General features: G+C 36.7%; 1 protein-coding gene across 9 annotated transcripts in view; it reads right to left on the bottom strand.

The window, feature by feature from the left end:
• Positions 1-22813, bottom strand: part of SMARCAD1 (SWI/SNF-related, matrix-associated actin-dependent regulator of chromatin, subfamily a, containing DEAD/H box 1) — a 51259-nt gene that overhangs the window by 10183 nt on the left and 18263 nt on the right. For 8 of the 9 annotated variants that reach the window (XM_044428706.1, XM_044428703.1, XM_044428701.1 and 5 more), the window contains 10 exons: positions 20827-20918; positions 19561-19644; positions 18352-18541; positions 15381-15772; positions 4206-4408; positions 3350-3440; positions 1744-1843; positions 1085-1144; positions 856-931; positions 200-335 (listed from right to left, as the gene is read on the bottom strand). In XM_044428706.1, the coding sequence (XP_044284641.1) occupies positions 200-335; positions 856-931; positions 1085-1144; positions 1744-1843; positions 3350-3440; positions 4206-4408; positions 15381-15772; positions 18352-18541; positions 19561-19644; positions 20827-20918 (1424 nt within the window). The remainder of the gene's footprint in view (positions 1-199; positions 336-855; positions 932-1084; positions 1145-1743; positions 1844-3349; positions 3441-4205; positions 4409-15380; positions 15773-18351; positions 18542-19560; positions 19645-20826; positions 20919-22813) is intronic. The other variant, XM_044428707.1, reaches the window with a different exon arrangement.

Genomic DNA, 22813 nt, shown 5'->3' with positions numbered 1-22813 from the left:
GACCAGTATGTTTCCTAATACTCTTGGCTTACTTTTTATATACAATAGTCTTATATGGGATTACTCAGAAGTACTACCACATGCTAATAGAATTTAACCAGGTGAAAGTACACAGGATTGCAGCTTAACTGTGCAGAACAAGAATCTGAATACAACCTGCAAGTATCTTAAAACAATTTCTTTTTTGACAAAGTCTTACGTTAATAGTCATCAGGTGCTGATAGCGTACAGAGCCCATGTTTTTTAACATATGACCTTCATCAAAGATTGCATAATTAAGTTTCATCCGGCGGAACAGACTGCGGTCTTCTGGACTGCTAATTGCACAGTTATACCTATTGTGAGAGCAAATACCACTTTATATACATATGCAAGGAGGCATGCTGATACCGCAATAAAGCACTTCCCACGTTGTTGCTTGTTACACTCAGTTAGAGGTAACAGCTACTTAACTCTGGGTTGAATTCAAAGAACTGTGGGCAGAAGTAAAATAACTGCTGGAATTGTTCTGCAAAGACTTGTGTGAGCAGAAATACTTGCATAGTGTTATAATGGCTAAGGGCTATAGCAGTTATCATGTTTTCAAGAACATATTTTGTTTCAATTTCACTTTTTAGGGAACTTTGTAGCACCGTGTAGAATAGCCTTTCCATTGGCAGAAGATACCTATTACACATAGAAAGGAACCCCTGGAACCAACCCTTAGTTAGATCATTGCATTCCTCTATAATGAACACTAGATTACTCCCATCTGTATAACTTCATCATAAATTCTTCATGGAATGTTCAAAACTGAATCAACACATGTAAGTTTTACTGTCAGGTGACTAAATTTCTCATAGAAGTTATACTTACGTTGTCACAATCACATTGAAATCCACAACTTTATTATGGATATCCATTCTGAGATGCCTCCTGTCTTCTTGAGAGCCTACATAGAAATACACACCAAATATTTTATACCAAACCCTTCAAAAAGTATCATGGAGTTTACTGTCATTTATCATGCTGCATCCGGACACCCATGATCCAGTTATATATTTAACCACAAATGTTCATCCACAAAAGAAACAGAATTTCTTACCATAATAAAATAAGACTTGGAGTTCAGGACACCACAGGTTAACTTCTCTTATCCAGTTATCTATTAAAAGAAGAATTATATATCTTTACAAAACAGGGAATTTAAAATATGCATAAATATTAGTTCTCAAATTCTTTTTATTAAGATACAAATATAGCATGCTGTTTTGATTAGATTCACCATTCTCTAGTGGACACAATGCACTGATCCAGGAACCACCAAGCTGAAAACCCTGCTCTGCCTGAAGTTAATTGGGCATTGTATGGTCAGTCAGTATCCCTCAGACTAAACTAGGATTAAGAGCTTATGGGTACAATTACGAGTATTAATGGTTGGAAAGTGTTGGAAGTTGTAGGACTTTTTTCTGTCCAAACAGACACAGGATTTCATCATAAGGCTGTATTCTTATAGACACATGGGAGTAAGCTCTGTGGAACTCAGCCAAGAGTACTTTCGATTATGCATGCACACAGCTTTGCACTGTTATGCAGAAATGCCACTGCGGGGCATAAACACATGTGTTAAGTGTAACCTGCCATTGCATACAGTTTTTTTATGTTTACTTGGAAGTAAGTGTCACTGAATTCAATGAACTTCACTCCTCTGTAAGCTTATTTAAAACTGCAGTCTACATAGAAACAGTTTGTGAAACTTCTTACCTATTGTTGATGCTGGCACTACAATCAAATGTGGACCTATATCGCCCACTTGGTAAAGATATGCCAGAAATGCAATCGCTTGAATGGTTTTTCCTAAACCCTAAGAGTAATGAAAAGAATACAGTTACTTTTATGGTACAGAACTCTGGGTTAATATTTCCTCTTGGATTGTATTTCTCAAGCTTTTTATAGCTCTAAGTTTTGGAAAATGTTAATCACATTGTTAAATTCTACTCTTTAAGAACCACACAAGAACTTTATTTATTTATTTATTTATTTATTTTTTGATTTATACCCTGCCTTTTTCCTACAAAGGGCTCAAGGCGGCTTACATCATTCTCCTCCTCCATCTTATCCCCACAACAACAACCCTGTGAGGTAGGTTGGGCTGAGAGTCTGTGACTGGCCCAAAGTCACCCAGTTAGCTCCATGACTGAGTGGGGACTAGAACCCAGATCATCTAAGTCCCAGTCCCATGCTCTTAACCACTACACCACACTGGCTCTCACTTAATTAACATCATTTAATTTCTTCTTGTTAACTAGCACAGAATGTACCACATGCTATTACAACCCTCTGCACACTTAACCCCCTTTCAGTTACTGAATGCATTGTATTGCCTACAGGCATAAAAATGCTTTCTTGTCTGCAGAGTTTTGTCAACCAACCAGATTGGTTGTCTCATCTCCCCTTATGATCTGGCCAGTTTGTAAGATCAAACAGCCAACAACAACGGGTAGTAGTCATCCTGAATTTGGTTTGCTATATTATCTGAAGCTATACTTTGCTATATCATCTGAAGCCAGGAACATGGGCAGTTTAACCCTCACATAATCTCCTTTGCCCAGGTTCAGATGAAAGGAGCTATAGTCTGAATATTTTTAAAAACCTGCCTGGCATGTACCATGGCGTTCAGTATGCCTTAAGCGAGACACTGTGGGCAACAGTGATCATACAAGCCAAGTGCCTTGACCATAAGGTCCTTAAAGACAGCTACTGTTCATTCACCCATGAATGCCTGCCTATGTCACTTCCAGGACAGGCCTTTGTTATTTCAAAATGCTATCTGAAGTAGTAGCCTACAAACTAAAACTGCAAACCCCATCAGGACCTTGTCCATATAGTAATGCTACTGTATCACTCCTCTTCCTCTCCAATATTATGGGCTAATTGGCTTGTCTCAAGTCAAACTCTTTTGCATTATGGCCCCCATGGCAGCTGCTCATCTATCCAGACATCTCTCTCTCTTACTCCTACAAACCAAGAGATATATATTTGCTGGAACACCAAAAAATGTGTCCTAGTTTCCTTCTAGAGAAGCAGAGGCTCTTTTGCTAGTTCTCAACCAGAACTAACCACTTGTACGTCTTTGCTAACTGCTTCCATTTTCATTATTTTTAATGGTTCAGCTAATGAAACTATTAAATAGCCAGCCATCAGTTATTTGGACAGTGTCTCCTGAATACCCAACCCCCAGTAGTAGAAGTAGCTATTTCCATCTCATATTCCAGTATCTTTCCAAGTAGTTAAGACCAGGCCTTAGGCAATTTACATTACTCTGTGCTGTGTCATATAATTATGAATTACTGTAATGGTTTTAACTTACCATTTCATCAGCTAAAATACCATTCAGTGAATGCTTATGCAAAAGTGCTAGCCAATTTAAACCAATCTTCTGATATGGCTTAAGCTCCATGCTGACAACAGAATAAAGACTACACCGTTAGTTCTTTTGTCAACTCAAAACTCGTGACTTGCATTTTTTTAGTTATTAAACCAATTAAAAAATTCAAAACATGACCAAAATAGTAAACAATACAAATATGAAGGAATTTCTTTTCAAAACAATTAAAACTATACAATAACAAAGACAGTGCATCCCTCCTTTGGTTACATGTTAAATTATCTGTCAGGAGGCCCCACTCCAAGAACTGCACTGAGTCTTGTGAAGGGACAAAACCCTTCTCTTTTATTAATACATATTCAATAAAAACTTGCATTTCATCTGACATGTAGTTTAGTTACTAAAAAAGGTAGTTATGAGTCAGATAATTTCCAGTTTGAGTCCGCTACAAACTTGCTAAGTGGCACTTAGATACTCTTAGCTTCATCTTCCTCCCCAAATAATAAACTACCATATATGGAATAATAGTGACAGACCTTACAGGCTTGTCATAAGCATTATTACTAGATAATGGATATATATCACTTTGAACACTAATAGTAGATGCAATTCAAACTACTACTGCTAAAAAAGAGAAAAAGGAAAGTATAAGCAGACCCTTAGGATTTGCTGCACATATATTTTCCTTCAAGAACAGCCAAGGATGCTGCACCAGTGTTGGCCACTTTTTAAAACCCAGTTGCATTATTTAGACTTTGAGGATCTTGGATCCTAGTTTCTATCAGCTTCTAGCTTATCATCTCTTCAGATCTAGTATTTAGTAAAGAATCCTACCAACCTTTGATTCAGAATGGAAGGCTGCTCAATGTTCCAGCCACCTCCTCCATCTCTGGTAATTCTTGTCACTTGCTTGTTCAGTTTATTTGAAATTTCTTCACATTTGTTCATAAGTTTTAACACAACATCCCTCTCTCTCAGTAATGTTTTACAGTTCCATATAATATCTTCTGACAAACCATTTGTCTTGCACATTTTTGTGAACTGAAGTAGGAAAAGAAGAAAATAAAATAGCCATTAGTCCCAAAATTGCTGGAGAAGACTCCTGCGAGTCCCTTGGATTGCAAGGCGATCAAACCAGTCAGTCCTAGAGGAGATCAACCCTGACTGTTCTTTAGAAGGCTAGATATGAAAGTTGAAACTCAAATACTTTGGCCACCTAATGAGAAGGAAGGACTCCCTGGAGAAGAGCCTAATGCTGTGAACAATTGATGGCAAAAGAAGAAAGAGACGACAGAGGATGAGGTGGCTAGATGGAGTCACTGAAGCAGTTGGTGTGAGTTTAAGTGGACCCCAGGGGATGGTGAAGGACAGGAAGGCCTGGAGGAATGTTGTCCATGGGGTCGCGATGGGTTGGACATGACATCTCAACTAACAACAAGTCCCTAACTAAAATGGGCAAAAACAGATTGAACCTGAAGAAACTCATATGAAGCTTGCTATTTAGCTATTCTTCAGGGTTTGATCCAGAACTGGTCTTCTGTGAACAGATCCCTCTGTTAACAGGGGGTGCTAGGATCCAAGTGAACTAGGATTTCACTTGAGAATGGGAAGGCAACTTTCTCAAATTCCTTCTTCATGGGTGTAGCCCGGAGTTGTGGAAGGGATGTACTGGAAACAAGGGATGTACTGAAACAGGAACATCTGGCTTTGTCAGAGTTTGCCCAATTTCCTACCCCCATCCAATATGATGGACTGGAGGTATGCCAAGTTGAGTTTCTTCTGTAGACTTTCATCTGCAAGTTGGATGACAACTGTCTGTCTGTCTGTCTGTCTGTCTGTCTGTCTTTCTTTCAAATCACCGATGGAATTTAGGAAAACTGGCACTGGAAAACTACAGGTTTTAATAGGACTTGTGTACTGTCTATGAGCTGTGTGTTTTGTGGGTGCTGTTTTGTGAAAAAAGGGTCCATTTGACACAAAACAGCACTTGAAAATGTGGATTAGCAAGATCAGCACAAATATCACTAATCTATGTTGCTTTTAGGTGTTCTTTTGGGCAAAAAGGAGCCACTTTGCTGATAACTGTACCTGCAAACATGTGCTTTAGAGAGATTTGCATAAATTGAACACATATTGTGAAAACTGTATTTTTCCAACACAAATTTCTATAAATTTCAGTGGAAGTTAAAAAACAAAATAAAACAAACATGAAATTTGTGGTTCATCTTACAAATGGTAGTTTGTGAGCTAGTTAGTGTTATGGTTGAACAAATCACAAGTGTGTAGGCAATGAACCAAATCTGGGGAGCTGAACCATGGGAAGCCATGGATTTCCGCATCCAAAATAGGTTCCTCACATTTCTCCAATGTTGTAGGACAGGTTTTGGGTACAAAGGGGGAAGAAGCATCAGCAAAGGATGCCTTCCCCTTCCATTTGCTGGATCATCCAGTGCATATAGTTTTACTCCATATAACCCTGTATTCAGTCCACTCTACTACAAATCAGCCAAATGAACCTACAAACAAAAAGTCAATTAAATGGTTTTGTACTAACATAATTCCAAGTCTCCTTTGGCTGAGGCTTGCCTATGCAGAGTGAGAGGGAAGTTTTGTCCCCGAGTCCAGTTCTTTTCTTTTTTGCTTCAGGAAACTCACTTATTGCAGAAAACAAAGGAATGAAAAACTAAGCCACTTGCTTCTAGTAATGCTTGCAGCCATTCTGGAGTTATCTACTTGGACACTATAAAAAAAATACTACATTTGACCAGACTGAGTTCTGCTGTGATTCAGCAAGTCTCCTTTCAGGTTGATGTAAGCCTATTTATTGTGCCCAATATGAGTAACTGATGAGCACTGATGCATGTGGAAGAACATTCAACATATATTTGTGATCATATTTTCAGTAATTTTCAGGACATGTTTAAGTAGCCCTTAAGATGAGACAGCTTTAAATCTAAATTTTGGTAATGAGGAATTTTAAAAGTATGCTTCTGGTAGCAAACATTTCTTATAGATTTTCCAATTTAGCATTTTGTTTGCACAAGTTTTGTATTTTGTCTTAGCAAACCTCCCAAAGTATCAAGGTTGCTCCTGAATTAGCAAATACAAAATAAAGATGGGAAGCTAATCTACTTGCTTGAAAATCAAGCAGTGTAAGACACTGAGAAGACCTCATGCTAGGTAAGAAACAGCCGCAGGCTTAGGTTTTAATTATACATGGTTCATCAGTGGTTTCTACCTATTTTGAATAAGCAGTCCTTTATCTATCTCCAGACAGGAAGGCCTGGAGGAATGTTGTCCATGGGGTTGCGATGGGTCGGACATGACTTTGTTGTGACTAACACGACTTTGTTGTGACTAACAACACCATCTATCTTTTCCTCAGATTACTTAAAAGACCTGGGTGCCCTGAAGGATTGTAGAAAAGAAGGAGCCCAGGCTATCAGCTTTGGAAAGGACTATGAACAGCCCCAGATACTTTTCCTTCTTTAACCTTTTCCAGCATATGTCTTGTTTAAATATGTTAAATTAAAACAGTCATGGATGTGTTACTAGAAAGAGAAGTATGTAAGTAAAGGTTTTGGGCATCTAAGCTTTAAGCCTTGTGGGTGCAGTTAATTCTCTAGGGTATAATGCTACATGGCTGCCTAGACCATCTGAACCTGGAAGACTACAGGCACCCAAACTGAACACAGAAGATTATGGAGGTGAGAATTTTCTCCATGCTCCTGTAACCCTCAGAAATGCCACAGATGGCTTATTTTGGCCATTCAAATGTTTCTGCCTTCTCACAGAGGAGAAAGGGCTGAGGCATTGCCTGGGCCTGGCAGAAGATAACAGTGTCTTTGCTGCTCCTCCCAAGAACCCTTTTGCAACAGCCTCAGCAGGTGATGGCTGAGAGGGTTTGGGGTCCTCCAAAGGCACAGTCCTCACTATGACATCAGAAGGTTTTTCCAAGGTCCAGCAGGGCTCCACTTTTTCCTATTGTTGGCCAGACAACATCTACCAACCACATCTACCAACCACAGGACAGGACTATGACCTTATTCATGTGTTTTTGTTGGTCTTTCTATTTTCATTCATATTTTATTTGATACATTTTAACTGGAGGTGTTTTGAATTCATGAAGGTTTATTATTATTTTTTACTCAGAACTGTTATTTTGCCTGTATTTTACTGTTAGGTGTTTTGAGCATTGCATTTAGTAGAAAGGTGGGATAACCTTTATTTAAATAACTGTGCTAGATGTATGACTGCTGTATAGGCTTTGCATTTACTACAACTGGAACAAGCATGCAGTTCAAATTTTCTGGCCCATACAAAAAACAAATGTATGAAGTCAGAGATATGCTCATGTTTTCTTAGAATAAACTAGCTTGTACTGAAAATGAAAACTTTCAGTCCCTTTTAGCTACCATGTCTACAGAGTTGTAGAAAAAACAAGATTCGTGTTTCAGCGACAGAGGGCACTATCAATCAGGAGTTAAAAATAAGTAGTTTTCCTACACTAGTATATGCGTTTAGTTATTTTGTGTGTTTGAACTGTAGATGCAAAATACAAAGATCAGTCATAGTTAAACAAAGAATTACAGGACATCTGTTGGGATTATTTCAGAATATAATACCATGCATCTATGAGAAAAATGCCATGTACTAGAGCACCTTTTCTAAAAAGAGACACATGTAGCTAAGATCTTTATGGTCCTGCACCTCTCTCCAACATGGACAGAAATGTCCTTTGACAGTCAAGATAATACACGTGGACAATGCTTGCCTGGTTTATCTGACTATTGTTCAGAGATTGCCTCTAGCACCAGAGCCACCCTTTAAACTTGTCTAAACAAGGAAGGATTTAAAGGATACTGGAAACAGAATGTAAAATAAGTCAGTATTTTTCTAATCCTAAAGCTGTAGAAATCTTCTGTATCCATTACTGTAAATCAGAAAGGGACAGCTTCTGGTTCTACAGAAGTTAACCTCACAATGTGTAAGATGAACACTTTTTAATTTAGTTTGCATTACCATAGTGTGGCTTCACAACTGGAACTCCTTAAGATTGTAGCTTGAACAAACATGTGTTACAAAGGATCTCCTTTTGAATATTTGAACCAAGAACATGACCCATCCTAATCTTGTAGCAGAACTCACACTGCAGAGTGGGGAGAGGGCATTAAAAATGTGATCCATCGCAAAACTCCCTAAAAACTAGCATAGCAGGAAAAGAGTCGATAAGCCTGTCTATTTATTTATAATTTATATTTATAAATAAATGAATAGCAAAATGATCATCTACTGGGAAGTCTTTACAAATTGTTATCACACTATGATACTGAAAGCCATCAAGGTAAGAAACATATGACAATCTGGGAAAAGGATCCTGGAAAGAGATATCACCAGGTCAATGGGAAGCTCTTTGGAAGAAAGATATTAAATTCACTGATAATCAAGCATTGAGAGAAAATTGGTATAAGATGTTTTATTACTCCAAAAGACATTGGAACAATAGATAAGAATTATAATGGAAAATGTTGGAAATGTGACAAGTTGGACAGGACTTTCTATCTTATGTGGTAGACATATGAAATAACACAAAAATTCAAAAATGATACATGCAGAAAATCTTTAAAATTAAGTTTCCTATGAGTCCCAAGAACATCTTTTGAATATTGTCCCAGAGACGCTTTTGAAAAACACGTAAGAGTTATTTAAGTATATGCCGACAGCAGCAAGAATCTCAATAGCTTCTAAATGGAAATCACCAGAGCCCCCAACCACTGAAGAATGGAGAAATAGATTAACAGAATATGCAGTGATGGCAAAGCTAACTAACTATGCAAACAGAAGACTGACAGAAGAATTTAATGACAAATGGAAATTTATTGTGCTTAGCATGACTAATGGAAGGTCAGGGAAGTTTGGAAAAGAAAAATGAAAGCAGTATCTGTTGAATAATCATTTCTCTTCTGTAAGCATAGAGCATGGGAAGATATAAAGGAAGAGAGTCAGTATGGGGGGTTGTAATATAGGCTGAATCTGTTCAAAATTCCATTGACAATTTTGTATTTGTCAATTTTGTTCACTTTAGTTTGTTCTATTTATATTAGTTTTTTTATTCTACCTTTTCCTATGTATTTATATATGTTGATAAAATAGAAATAAATAAATAAAAACAAGTTTACAAAAAATTTTCCAAGGATGCTGTTATACATGGAGAATGTTCAAAAATGTTTTCCACTTAGAGTAGGTTGACATACTGATTATGCTACCCCTTGTTTACATATTCCGCAAATAGGTACCCTACCTAATAGCATGACAGTCACCATACAGAGTGGTAGGACAGGAAGGCCCCACAAGCAGCAGGAAGTGTATGAAAGGTGAGACTGTGCTGGTCTATGGAGTGGTTTGTAGAACAGATGAGCACTGATGTTGAATTTGAAGTGAAGGCAGTTATCCTAATGGATACTGAGAAGACACAGATATGAGCCAGCTTGCCACAGGAGAAGATGCAAGATAAAAATGCAAAGGAAACATTTGGTAGGTCTGTTTGCACATAATGGTGGCCTTCAGTAGAAAACTGTGTGTTAATTAACCCACAATTTGCAGGGTTTCACACTGCAGAAACTACATCTGGATTCTGTGAACAACCTATGAATGCACCATTTGTAGTGTGACATTCAAACCTGAATACTTTGTTATTTGCAGTTTAAAAAACCCAAGGTACCTGAGAACAAGCCATGGGTTGTTTAATCCACAAACAAATGAAATTGGTCAGGTTGAAACATCAAGCTAACATCCAGTGTAGTCAATCCATTGTAGTGATCTGTTGTTGGAAAGTAGAAATGGCATGTGGGCAGGCGTCAGTTGTTTAAAACCATAGGTTCTTATGTACAAACCAGAGCAAATACTAATATTCATTCATGTTCACATATCCTCATGTTCTGTGGACCTTTTCAAATGCTACAATTCTTAGAACAGGAAATGTCCTGAATTTCTAAGGTACATACAGAAAAGCAACTGATCAGCTTAGAAACTGCATGTGCACTCTTAAGGGCAGTGTAAACGTAATGCTAATGATCTCATAGCCATAGCTAAGAGTTTAGCATAGATCATGTGACTGCTCACTTCCTATCCTCTTGCAAGATGAAGGTATTATCGGCATCTTGATTTGTATGAATTGGTTTTAAAAATGAATCCTGATTAGCATTAATCACTTGAAGTTATATATAATCATAATTAAGGCTGTAACTTGCACAGGAAAGGATAGGAATTGTGTGGCCAGTGTGTGCCCACTTATTTACGTTTGGTTTAAAGGGAGCAGGAATGCACAGAAGCATACTCTTTCAATATTTTAAACTACAACTTCCAGCATTCATAATAGCTAGCATAACTGGCTGGGGCTCATGGAAGTTAAAATCCAAAATATCTGGAGGTCACTAAGTTGAGGGCAGTTGTTCTTTAAATAATACTTGAAAGAAGAGACAGTGTTCCAAAGTCTATTATTTTTCTGTAGATACCTAAAAAATTTGGAATGTTTGCTACTCTAAGAACTTTATTTGGGCATAATTGTTAATTTCTGGGCTCCTTTTTTAAAAGGAGGCATACCAATAGGGTTTACTCAATCTAATCTTTTAAAATGGTAATTAATTACTTCATAATGGTAACAGCCATGATTAAGCAGTTTATTGAAAATAATATTATTTTAGTACTTTCAAGAACTTGGTATAGTTTTGATATTACAGTTTTAGTGAAGTCTTTTTGAAAATAAGCTTAAATATTTACAAATTAATTTTGAATTTAAGCAGCTCTGAACTACCAAGAGTCAAATTGAGTTTCTTTTTAACCACAATGATATTTTTATGGTACTGAACATTTCAATAATTATTCTAAATGCCTTAAAGCTTATACTGGCATAAAGATACTTGTAATCTTTAAATAATGCAACAGAAGTGAAACCATCTGTTATGAGAAAACCACTAATTTTGTTTCATGATAGACTGTCAACATCTGTTTCCAAGTTACAACAAGAATTACCTTCAGCAGCTTTCCAATATGAGCCACACGAATGATAGGATATACCTGCTTAACACACAGTAGTTCAGGTTTAGACATTGCTCCATTTGTTAAGTATGGCCACAATCCATCCAAAATTAAGCGTGTTAAAATCCCATGGACTTAAACGGATGTGAGTGTCAGTCAATAATATGTGTTTATCTATGAACTGGCCTTTAAATTAATTCTAATAATTGGTCCACCTTATACAATTTATATTAGTGTAATGCACTCTTCCTTCTGAATGCCTTTGAAAATGGTTCTGAAATTGCAACTAGTACAATATATCTGGTGGACAGTCAGATGTTGATCAGGCAATTCAGCGTATGTAGCACCGCTCCTGTACCAGTTGAATTGGCTGCCAGTGGATTTCTATGGCAGCCAATGCAAAAAGCTGGTGTTGACCTTTTCATTCCTAAATAGTTCAGGATCAGGTTACCTGAAGCATCACTTTGTTATGAACCTTAGGCTTTACAATTAGACTTAGGGGCACTACTCATAGGCCTACCAGGGAGACCTTCCAGTATGGAAGACACAAGAGGTAGAGTCTTTATAGTGATGACTCCTGGTGGTAGAAACCCTGCTTAACAAGTGTTCAAATTGTTCCTTTGGTGCAGAACTTTACATGCAATTTTAAAAGGTTGGAGATTTTTTTCTTAATCATAAATTATAAAATATCTTAAAATGACTTTTATGGAAATATTTTGGAATGAGGAGTTAAGCTGCTGTTTATATAATTGTTGATTTGGGCAGCATCCAACTGTGTTATTTCATTAAAGCAAATGACAGTGTGTTAGTACTAAACCATGCTCAAAAAGAGAATTGTGCAAGCACAACTGTTCAGGTGGTTATAAATAATTCTTTCAATTTCATTGTGCATGTGGTTGCATATTTTTGTTTAACTTAACGCACAGCTTGTTGTACAATTACTTGCACATTCTGCTTGGGGAACCCATCATGCAACTAGTTGCACAAGTATGACAGGCAAATGCTTGAACAACGGAACACTCTGATGGCATTGCACAAGCACAATTTGAGTTTGCAGAATGACACCACTGGATACTGCCCAGCGTTTTAGTTGTCATAAAATGGTTATTTTTTAGCTAACTAACTGAAGCTTAATCCAGGTAAGAGTGAGATGCCATTAGTCAGTGCTTCCTCTGACGCGATGGGGGGTGTTTAATCTGTTCTGGATGAGGAAGGAGCAGCTACATAGCTTGTGGGTCCACTATGTTTCCAGAGACTAAAGTGTCCTCAGTGGCATGAAGTGCGCCTCTACCTGGGCAGGTAGTGTATGGACTCAGTAATCTATGCAATCTAGATTATTGTAACACACACTACATAAGGATACCCTTGAAGACAGTTTAGAAGCTGCAACTCATACAAAATAGGTTTCCCTAGCATTGAGAAATTTCAGGAACATGTTTTTCTTCCCACAAAAGTGTAATTGGGCAGAATGGACATAATGAGCTGTATTCAAACATTTATTATTAATGAAATTTATTCCCTTCCATTTTTTCCTTCCAAAGAGCTCAAGGCAGATCACCTAATTCTTCTCTTCCTCTCAATCTTATCCTCACCAACAACCCTGTGAGGTAGGCTGGGTTGAGAGTCTGTGACTGGCATAAAGTCACCCAGTGATCTCCATGCCTGAGTGAGGACTAAATACCAGAATGCCTAAGTCCCAGTCCCATGCTCTTAACCACTACACTATGCTACTGTACATACTGGCTTTTTCTTATGCCCTTCCATAAGTAGAAGCTCCTCCTGCTGGAGTTAGGAAACATATAGATGCATCCCTATGTATTAAATAGTTAACTTTTCCAGTGATTAAAGAAGAAAATTCTATTAACTTGTTAAATCATCACTCTCTTACAAGAATTCAATACCTGAATCCCTAATCTCTACAAATACTTTCCATAAATTACTTTCCATACATTAGGATACATAACATATAAACGTGCATGGACAAAATCAATTAATTTTCATTTTGCTTTGTCACGTTCATCTACTTATAGCATTAAAGGTTTCTAATCCTCGCATAATGGGTAAGAATTTTGATAACTATTTAATTCACTCCTTAAGGAAGTCAGAACAACCCCCTCTTAGTTCAGATGGGCCGTAAAGACTATATTGTCTGTCAATATTTTCACAGTTTTAATGTTGTTTTCTGATTTTATTGTAAAGAATACCTTGCCTTCTGATTTATTCTAAATGTTGTATTCTAACTATTGTCCATCACTTCAACTGCCTGGCAGTCGGAGAGATAATTTCTAATTAATGTTCACGAAGTAAACCTTGATTTAGCCAGTGACTAAATAATATGGAGACTGTAAATAAAGTTCACAATTTCTAACATCCCTCTGTTGAAGACAAAGAACTTTTTTCTTCTTTATTTACAACATTCAGCACAATAAAATTAAGATTTTAAAACATTTCAAAATACCATCTTATTATTTATTTCAAAAATATTGGGCTGTTATACAGTCTGCCTTGAGAATGTTTGGAAGCTACTCCTTTAAACTTCCAAGAACTCTAATTTGCTGCCTTTTATTAATACTTCGGGCATGTAGTTACAGCAACTATGTAGATTTCCAAGTGCTGACAAATGCACTTTTTATGAAAGGGATTTTGAATCCAAACAGGCCCACACAACTTAATTCTATGGGACTGTTTCAAAGAATGGCAGCCCTTCAGCAATTATGTTTGCAAAGAATCCGTTTAGGCAAAGCTCAACATGTCTCAAAAGGGGCAGATGTTCTGTTCAAAGTCAAAGGCTTCAGGCAAAACAGTCTCTGAAGCAGATTCTCTGTATAGCTGTATTTCTGCATCTTTCGCACACACTCTTTAAAATATACATGAGGGGGTTTTTGGTCAAAAAGTTGACCAAGTTATCTTAGGGTCTATATGATGAAATACCAAGTATACAGTAACACAGCAGGTATAAAAAAGCTTTTAACACACAGACACACAAAACCAACACACCCTTAAATATGCTTACAAAAACTTTACTTTTTTGTAATCTCTTCTCTCCCAAGAAATGTTGTTTAAAGACCAACACTTAGCCCAATAGCTGACTTTTATTCAAAGGCCCCTAAAGCCACATCAAGTAGTAGACATAGAGTCAAAAATACTAGCATTCTACAATTTTTCCTTTAATAATTAACATTTCTAGTCATAAAAGTAACTTTGCCCAATGTAAAGGCTGTTCACATTGTTAGAACATGGATAGTTTGAAGCATACATTATGAAAAAATAATTTAAAATGTTCACTAAAGTTTGGGAAGTGTATCAGTACTCACCAGTAGCTATGTTTCTTTCTTTTTATCCCCAACATTAAAATTTTTTGACTTTGTGTTTGAAAACAGAACTTACAGTACTCCATAAAATGGCCACGGTGCTTAGTTAGCAAAACCAAAGTTAAAAAGGCAGCACATTATGATTTAAAGGAAGAACAAGAACAAAAGACTAATAATCAAACGAGCTTTCATCAAGAACTGAAGCTTAAAATATCCATCCTGGGGTCTTCAATCATGGAGCAACACTGGAAGTTGGCTGCTGATTCTCTGACACTGTTGCAGTAAAAATTCTGTCACATTCTTGCCTTCTGCATGGTTTTTCCAGCTACAGCAGATCAGAACAAGCTAGCAAACAACAGCTTCCCAAATGAAAGCTCTAAATTCTTCTTCTGCAGTGAAATGAACTAAGTTTCAGTGCTCAAGAGTGAGTGACAGTATTGCCAGCCAATCAGCTCATGTTTTTCAGGAAAATCACCCCTTAATTCATTCACAATTAAGTCATCTGACACTATTTAAAATGCTATTGGCTTAGAATGAGCATAGTGTTTTAGCCCAATCAGGAAAAGGCCACCTATCTATGTCTTCTTGGTTTTAAGACATCCTTGACTATTTTATACACTGTGGATATTAAAAAAAAAAGAAAAGAAACACGAATGCAGACTTACCAGAGCTTCCCAACTATTAAAGGGCCGTAGCTCTATTATTCTCTGAGCCTTCTTCTGAGAACACTGTGGGATCAAAGTGAGTTCACCAAGTGAGGCATCTTGTAGAAAGCTAAGTATTTTAGCTCTGTAACCATCTTCCATCACTTCATCACCGCTGCTGTAGTCCTCATCAAGGGAGCTACCAGCTTCCGAAGCAGATTCGTATTCCAAATCCTGCGAGTCTTTTTTAGTATTCCAAATTTTTTTCTTTTTATCTTTTTTCCTGAAGCCATTCTGAGATTTTGTGGGTTTTTCTTTGAGCATCACATTAGCATCATTCTCAGGATAATGGGTATTATTAATGGATACCCCCTTTCCATTTGAAACTTCACTTTTGGAAGGATATTGTGTATCTGTATATACAACATTAAAAATAGACAGTAAAAATTGAGATGAGACTACAAGGTACCAACATATATCTCCTACAATGAGCTTCAATTTCCTTACCCTAAAACTGTTACCCTATAGTTAACAACTAATACTTTAACACAGTAGATCATTGTACAACAGCATTTACAAGCTTAAATATCATTGTCAGTAATATATATACAGTGGACAGAGTTTGCAAAACTAGGAATGGATATTTGCTCCTGAAGGTCTGTATGTATCTTACTTGATTAAATCAGAGCATTAACTAGGCAGTGTATCTCCAAAGTTAAGTTTATTAAATCTAATGTCTTGTTCCAAAGTAAATTTGTTGACACTTTTAAACACAAAGTGTTATTTTGCACTTTTGTAAATTAATCTGATTTAATAAAATGATCATAGATACATTTTCAGGAATAGTAAAATGTTTTCTTGTATAATTAGTTCAGATAGCTCCTGCATTCCTTTTGTACTCCTATATGTTTTAAAAATACATTACCTGGATCAAAATATTTTCATAAAATAATTTTTAGCTTTTTAGGTTGCAAACTCTTTTTGTGTTCTCCTTCTAGCACTATGGTAGCTTATTTAATGAAATGCTACATTATTTTGTAATATTTCTCAGTAGTAATAAATATTGCTTACAGGGGACAGATAAAGAATTCAAATTTATAGCAAGAATTTGCTGTAAAACAGTGTGCCACAGTAAAGTGTGCCAACCACTACATCTGAATGTATATACCAGACTTTTTACAGAGGCAAGTGGAATGCATTTAACATAACTAAATATTCATAATCCTAGTACGGTCGGCTAAGCAATACTAAGAATTGTAGGATTTTTTCCCTGTCTAAACAATGCATTTGAGTGCATTAAGCCCACAGTCCAAGAAAAGGGAGGTAAAGAAAGCTTATATATGGATTCTCCCATATATAAATACATAATACTTTTGTCTTTATTTTCATGTGTGTATGTGAGAGAGGTGTGTGGTTGGGCTCAGGGTCTTCATCAGTAACCCCTGCTGCTGGGAAGAGTTAAGAGTTCAAGTCATCCCAAATAAGTTTTTTTTCCTTTGTATAAACACATCTACAATTGATGGATGATATACAATCATGTAAATAAATAACCTGGTGCTGCCTGGCAGTGGTCATTATGCAGCACACACCAAAGATAGCATTATTTCTCCTATAGTTACTGCAACACCAAAGGGCAGTAGCTGGAACTAACAGTAGCTTCTAAGGACTGGGAAAGGGGATTTTACCATCAGTTAGTCACAACTGCCTCAAAAAAATCCTTGAATTTACCACAAGTTAATATGTTTGTCAGTTGCCTTGAAGGCCAGCCTGGAAAATAGGATACACATATTTTAAAATCAATAAATATGCTCCAGATTTTGTATTTTTATGAATGATTAACTTCTTGCTTCTTACATACTCAAACCTGTTCTCATAAAACAGAACAGTCATGTTGTATCAGATCAAGGATCCATTCTGTTTACACAGGGGCACCCCTGTGAAAAAGCACCTTTCATCCATGTTCCCCATCAACTGGTGTGCAAAGGCATACCACCTCTGATAATGGAGAGAGCAAAATAGGATTGGTGGCCATTGGCAGCCTTTTCCTCCATGAATTTGTCCATTTTTTTTAAAGCCCTTCAAATTGGTGGCCAACACTACATCTGGTGGAAGTGATTCCCATAGTTTTTTAACTCTGTGTTGTGCTATGTGTCTTCTTTATCTGTCTTAAATCTTCCACCAATCTTCCCCAACACCTCTGAGTGTTCAGAAAGTGTTGCTCACTTTTCAAACTCTTGCCTAGAACGCAAAATTATAAACTAGGCAGTTATAGAAACACATGCACTAATTTATCCTATGGTCCAAGAGTTGTATATTCACATTTTGATTTAATGTAACAAATTCTTACTCCACAACAGATGTACATGTACGTGTCAAAACTGAAGACCTTTCCTAATTGAAGAAGTCAGTGTTCTGCTATCTGTAACATGGGGATTTCCCATCCAAATGGCATAACATTTGCAAGCTTTCACCCCCTTTGTCTAAGTCATTTGTAAAAGTCAAGGAATGTTCCAGAGAGTTGTTTGCATGTAAAAACAACTGTTTGGATGTGTTAATGGCTGGGTTGTTCAGAACAGTGGTCCAGGTTTGTATGCATAGAAGGAAATGATCATGAGTTGCCCAGTAAAGGCATTAAGAGGAAGGTGCACTTCCAGACAACCCATTAAATTGTTAGACTGATAGACTATTATTACATGAAAACGATCCTGGTGTGAGGGCCTGTAGGCAGACACAACCAGTAAACTTTCCCTACAAAGAAGAGATTTAGGCACACATATACAAGGTTCTTACCAAAGGATAAGAGGCTACATTAGTAAAAATAAGTTGCAATAGTTCTGCCCACTTTAGCTGAAGATTCTCATTCAAGATGACTAATAGATGACTAACAAATGTTCCTACTCCACAAAAGTATTTATGATTCAATTTAGATTTTCATGTTAACATCAAATAAAGTTTTTAAAAGGAAAAATGACTATATCAAAACATTACTTACAAGAAATGCAACTTGCTAGGAAAAATAAAGCAAATATGGACAGTAAAGAAGTTTTATGCTTCTCAAATGAATGATATAGATAAATGGAAATGAAATAATAGTCACCATCTTGATCTTCCATAAATACTTTTAAAGACTCCAGAGCTTCCTGATATATCCAGTTGTGTTCCCGAAGCACATCTCTCAGTTCCTTAAGAAAAATATCACAGGAAATCTTGTATAGCACATAATTAATGACCTATAAATAGTAAAGCATTCTCACAACTGTACAAAATTAATTTTATACATATTATAATCAGGAAAAAAAGCTTTAGGAATCTTTAGGAATATAGTTAGAATCTTCCCACTTGTTAATAACTTTCCTTTTTACCTCATACGACAGAGTGACAGCTCTGAATCTTATGCTAAATTTCATATTCTAAAACTGAAATCATTGTCCAACTATCAAATCCTATATAGCCCAAAAGGCATAATCCACCCAAAAAACAGCACTATCCATGGGGCTACTTGGGGAGGTAGAACTCCCTAACTAGGTAGGAGAAACAAAGGTAGTCCAATGAGGACTGAGTATGCCGCTTGATCAAATGTCATATATGGTAAGCAGGAAATTAATTGCAGGTGGATGGCCCTAGAAAAGGGTATGGCTTGCATGCAATCAGCTTTGGAGCATTCCGCAACCGCAACTTTCGGTTACAGGTCCCTTAGATTTTAACCATTACGCCTTTGAACAATACTTCCACCAAAACATAGCTAGGTAACAAACTGAGCAAGACAATTCTCCTAATGCAGGAGAAAGAAAAAAAGCCAGATTTTTTTTTTACCCTGGAACATACCTACTGTACAATCCTATGCTTGCTTACTTGGGGCTAAGCCTCATTGAGATCAATGAGGCTTGCTCCCAATTAAGTGTACAAAAGACTGCAACCATACTTAAGCAAAACTGGCTCAAAGCCATGTTGATTCAATTCTAATGTAGTTCCAAGTACTCAGAGCTCTAGCTGCCAAACAGGAGGAGAACACATGCTGCATATGCCTTCATGCAAACATTTCCACATGCCAAGAAGCCAAAGTGATGAAATGTGGTTTGCATTCTGCAAATATTTTTTTCCAAAGGGAGGGACAGCTAATAATAGTAGCTAGAATACAGATTTATTTAGAATTTCTGAATAGGAGTTACATAAACATACATTTTGTACCAAACATACATACCTCTTTATCCAAACTGGGAAATTCCTTGTGTAGTTTGCTTACCAAATTTTCACGTTTTTCCCACTGATTTTCAGGACTTTGCAGCTATAGTTCAAAAAAGTTTCATTTACTTAACATTCATTCGACAATACTAATTAAAATACTACTAAGCCACACCCCCATACCTATAAGGTAAAGGTTTCCCCTTGACATTAAGTCATGTCATTAAGGACAGTCATTGAGTCCTCTAGGGGGTGGTGTTCATCTCCGTTTCCTAGTCAAGGGAGCCAGCATTTGTCCACAGACACTTCCTGTGGTCATGTGGCTGGCATGACTAAACACTGAGATGCAGGGAACGCTGTTAGCTTCCACCGAAGAGGTATCTATTTATCTACTTTCATTTGCATGCTTTCAAAGTGCTAGGTTGGCAGGAGCTGGAACAAAGCAAAGAGGGCTCACCCCATCACACAGATTTGAATTGTTGGCCATCCAATCAACAAGTCCAGTGGCTTAGGGGTTTAAACCACTGTGCCACCCATGTCCTATATACCTCTAAATCTACCTCTAAATCTCACATATACTTTCGCCTTAAAAGAAAACATCTGAAACCAAAATTTTGCAGCCAATATGGCTTAATTTCTGGATCCAAATGTTCCTTTCCTCCAACAGAAGCAGCAAGTATTTTAAATATTCTTACTTTTTCTCAGCGCACCTCATGTTTACAAACTGCTTATGATTACTTCAGAAAGTGAAACAGATATAAAAACCTGGCAAATTATTTACTCAGCAAAAGTTAATTAAGGTATTTCTGAATTTCCATTTCACTCAATTAATTCTTAAGACGATTTACATTAAAGGCTAAAAATAAAATTTTAAAAAATCTAAACACGAACCACAACAGAAATGATAAAATACAAGCCATTGGGAAGTCTCCAGGGGGGTACTGAGCCCCACTGATTTATTTTATCTATTATATTTTGACAAGTGAGATCCACCACTTGCGCAGATTTAGCACTTTTGAGAGCAACCATAAATTAATAAAAAACCTAGCTTATGTTCAAATTAAAGCATTCTTTAGTAAAGGCTTAGCAGAACAGAAGCACCTACTCTTCAACCCCTACCAACTTCAACATTTTAGGAAGCAGGAAACATAACAGAACCTCTGTTGAAGAATGTAGATTATAGGCAGATTAATACAGAAACAGGTAGTTTCTCAGATAAATGGGCTCTGAGGCATATATAATATATTGATTTCAGTATGAAAAGATGGCCTATCCGTCTACTTACAGGATCAAGCCTTTTCTTTTTTGTACTTTGGTCATCATTATCTTCAGGACCATCTGTATCACTTTCCTCAAGCCTCCTCTTTCGAGATCCACCTTTTAAAATAAAAAAAGGAAATAAAACTAGATTTGGAAACTATCTGCAGTGTATAATCAGAGCACTTAGAATGTTCAAGTTCCTTCTGGCAATTAATAAAAATAGCAACTCATTGCATTTATTATACAAGCAGCCAATGCAGAACAGAACCCATTCAAGAACAATCTCATGATCTTCTCTATCAAAATGAAACGTAATAGACTTTCCATCCCCATACATTTCAGAAATCTAGCACTTATTTTCTGTACATATGGCAAGTACAGAGATATAAATTTCTTCTCATCTGGATTTCCAGTCCGTTTCATATTCATAAGAAAGTTATTCCTTACATGAACATAAAGAGACATAGCTACATATGACCCTATCCTACATCTGCTGCACAAGGAAGTGGTAACAATTTCTGAATCAGCACATCATAACTATGATGTTACGTTAGATTTCACAAGATTTAGGCCATTTAAGGTGGTGCTATGTCATAACTTGAAAGGCACATGTGTACACAATTTCCTTCTATGTGTAAAGGACTTTGCTGCATCTCAACAGCAGAAACCTTCTCAAGAGCTATACTTTAGAATACATTTTGTACATTCATCCAAGTTTAAGCCCCATGGAATACAGTAACTAAGCATCCTGCAAACATGCCATGCCTCTGTTAGTAGAGTTAATAAGTAATCCTTGCTTTGCAAATGTATCGTACACTAAATTAGTATCAATACTGCATATTCATAGTTATCAAAAATAACTTATTTCCGGCCATATTTAATAGGAGAAATTTAATACAACTAAGCATTATTTAACAGTTCAGATTTCTTGAATAGTCAAAAACAGAGATAAATTTTGCTATTTAAAAAACTCCAGTTAAGTATAGAGCCTTAAATACAAAAACAGAATAAGATACTGACTGACAAAACAGGTGTTCAGCCTGTCTCTTAAAATGTGGCCAGAAACAGAGGCACCATGCCATTATGTTGAGGCATGTTTATTCTTGTTCAGCTTTTGATAAATATCCACTTTAATGTTTGCTGTCTCAGAGAAGACACCCATGTGAGAGATTGTAAGCAAAATATGAAATTTTAGTTGCAGAAAAATTGTCTGTAGAACTGGAGATCAAGTAAAAAGAAAAACACAACAGCTTGTACTCAAAACTTTCACTGCCAATTAGGCCTGCAGAACTATGTACACTTTCCCAGGAGTAAACCCCATTGAACACAGTGGGACTTACTTCTGAGTTAATATGCATAGGATTATGTTGAGGGTCCCTTTAATTTCAGAAGAAATCATTTCCACATAGATTACTACATTTTTGTATCTGCTCAGCTGTGGGCTCCCTGGGTCCTGTTGCAATACCTAGCATTCAAAATAAGCTTGATAATTCAGAGCAAATGGAATAAACAAAACACAATGAATGTTCATACAAACACATGATAAATCATGCAAAGAAATAAACTGAAGACAGCAACATGGAAGTACTACTGTTGAACATATGTGAACATAGGATGATAAAGAAAAAAAAAGAAAAAGAAAAAAAAGAACCTGCAATATGACACTTGCAAAATGGGATAGTATGATTTTAAGAACACAGGAAAAATTGCATCAAACACATGGATACAATATCACACTGAGTAATGGAACTAATGCAATTCTAAGTCAATGCATTTTAATTTTGAGATGTGGGGCTCAGCTCTCTCTGTAATCTAGCATCTTATTTTAAAAAGGGTATTGGAAAAAAGCCCATAATTTGAATTAACATTACATGTACTAAAATTACACTCTCAATGCAACAGAGATAACACAAAAGCATGCTTTTTGGTCTTTTGGTGCCTTTGATAGAAGACACTTCCAACAGTAGACTAGTATACAACCCAGTACAACAGTCTCATACTAGACGGAAAAG

Source organism: Varanus komodoensis, unplaced genomic scaffold, assembly GCF_004798865.1.
Source record: "Varanus komodoensis strain SLA01 unplaced genomic scaffold, ASM479886v1 scaffold2, whole genome shotgun sequence".
Taxonomy (NCBI): domain Eukaryota; kingdom Metazoa; phylum Chordata; class Lepidosauria; order Squamata; family Varanidae; genus Varanus; species Varanus komodoensis.
The sequence above is the reverse complement of the archived record's forward strand: the minus strand, read 5'-3'. Positions and strand labels throughout refer to the sequence as shown.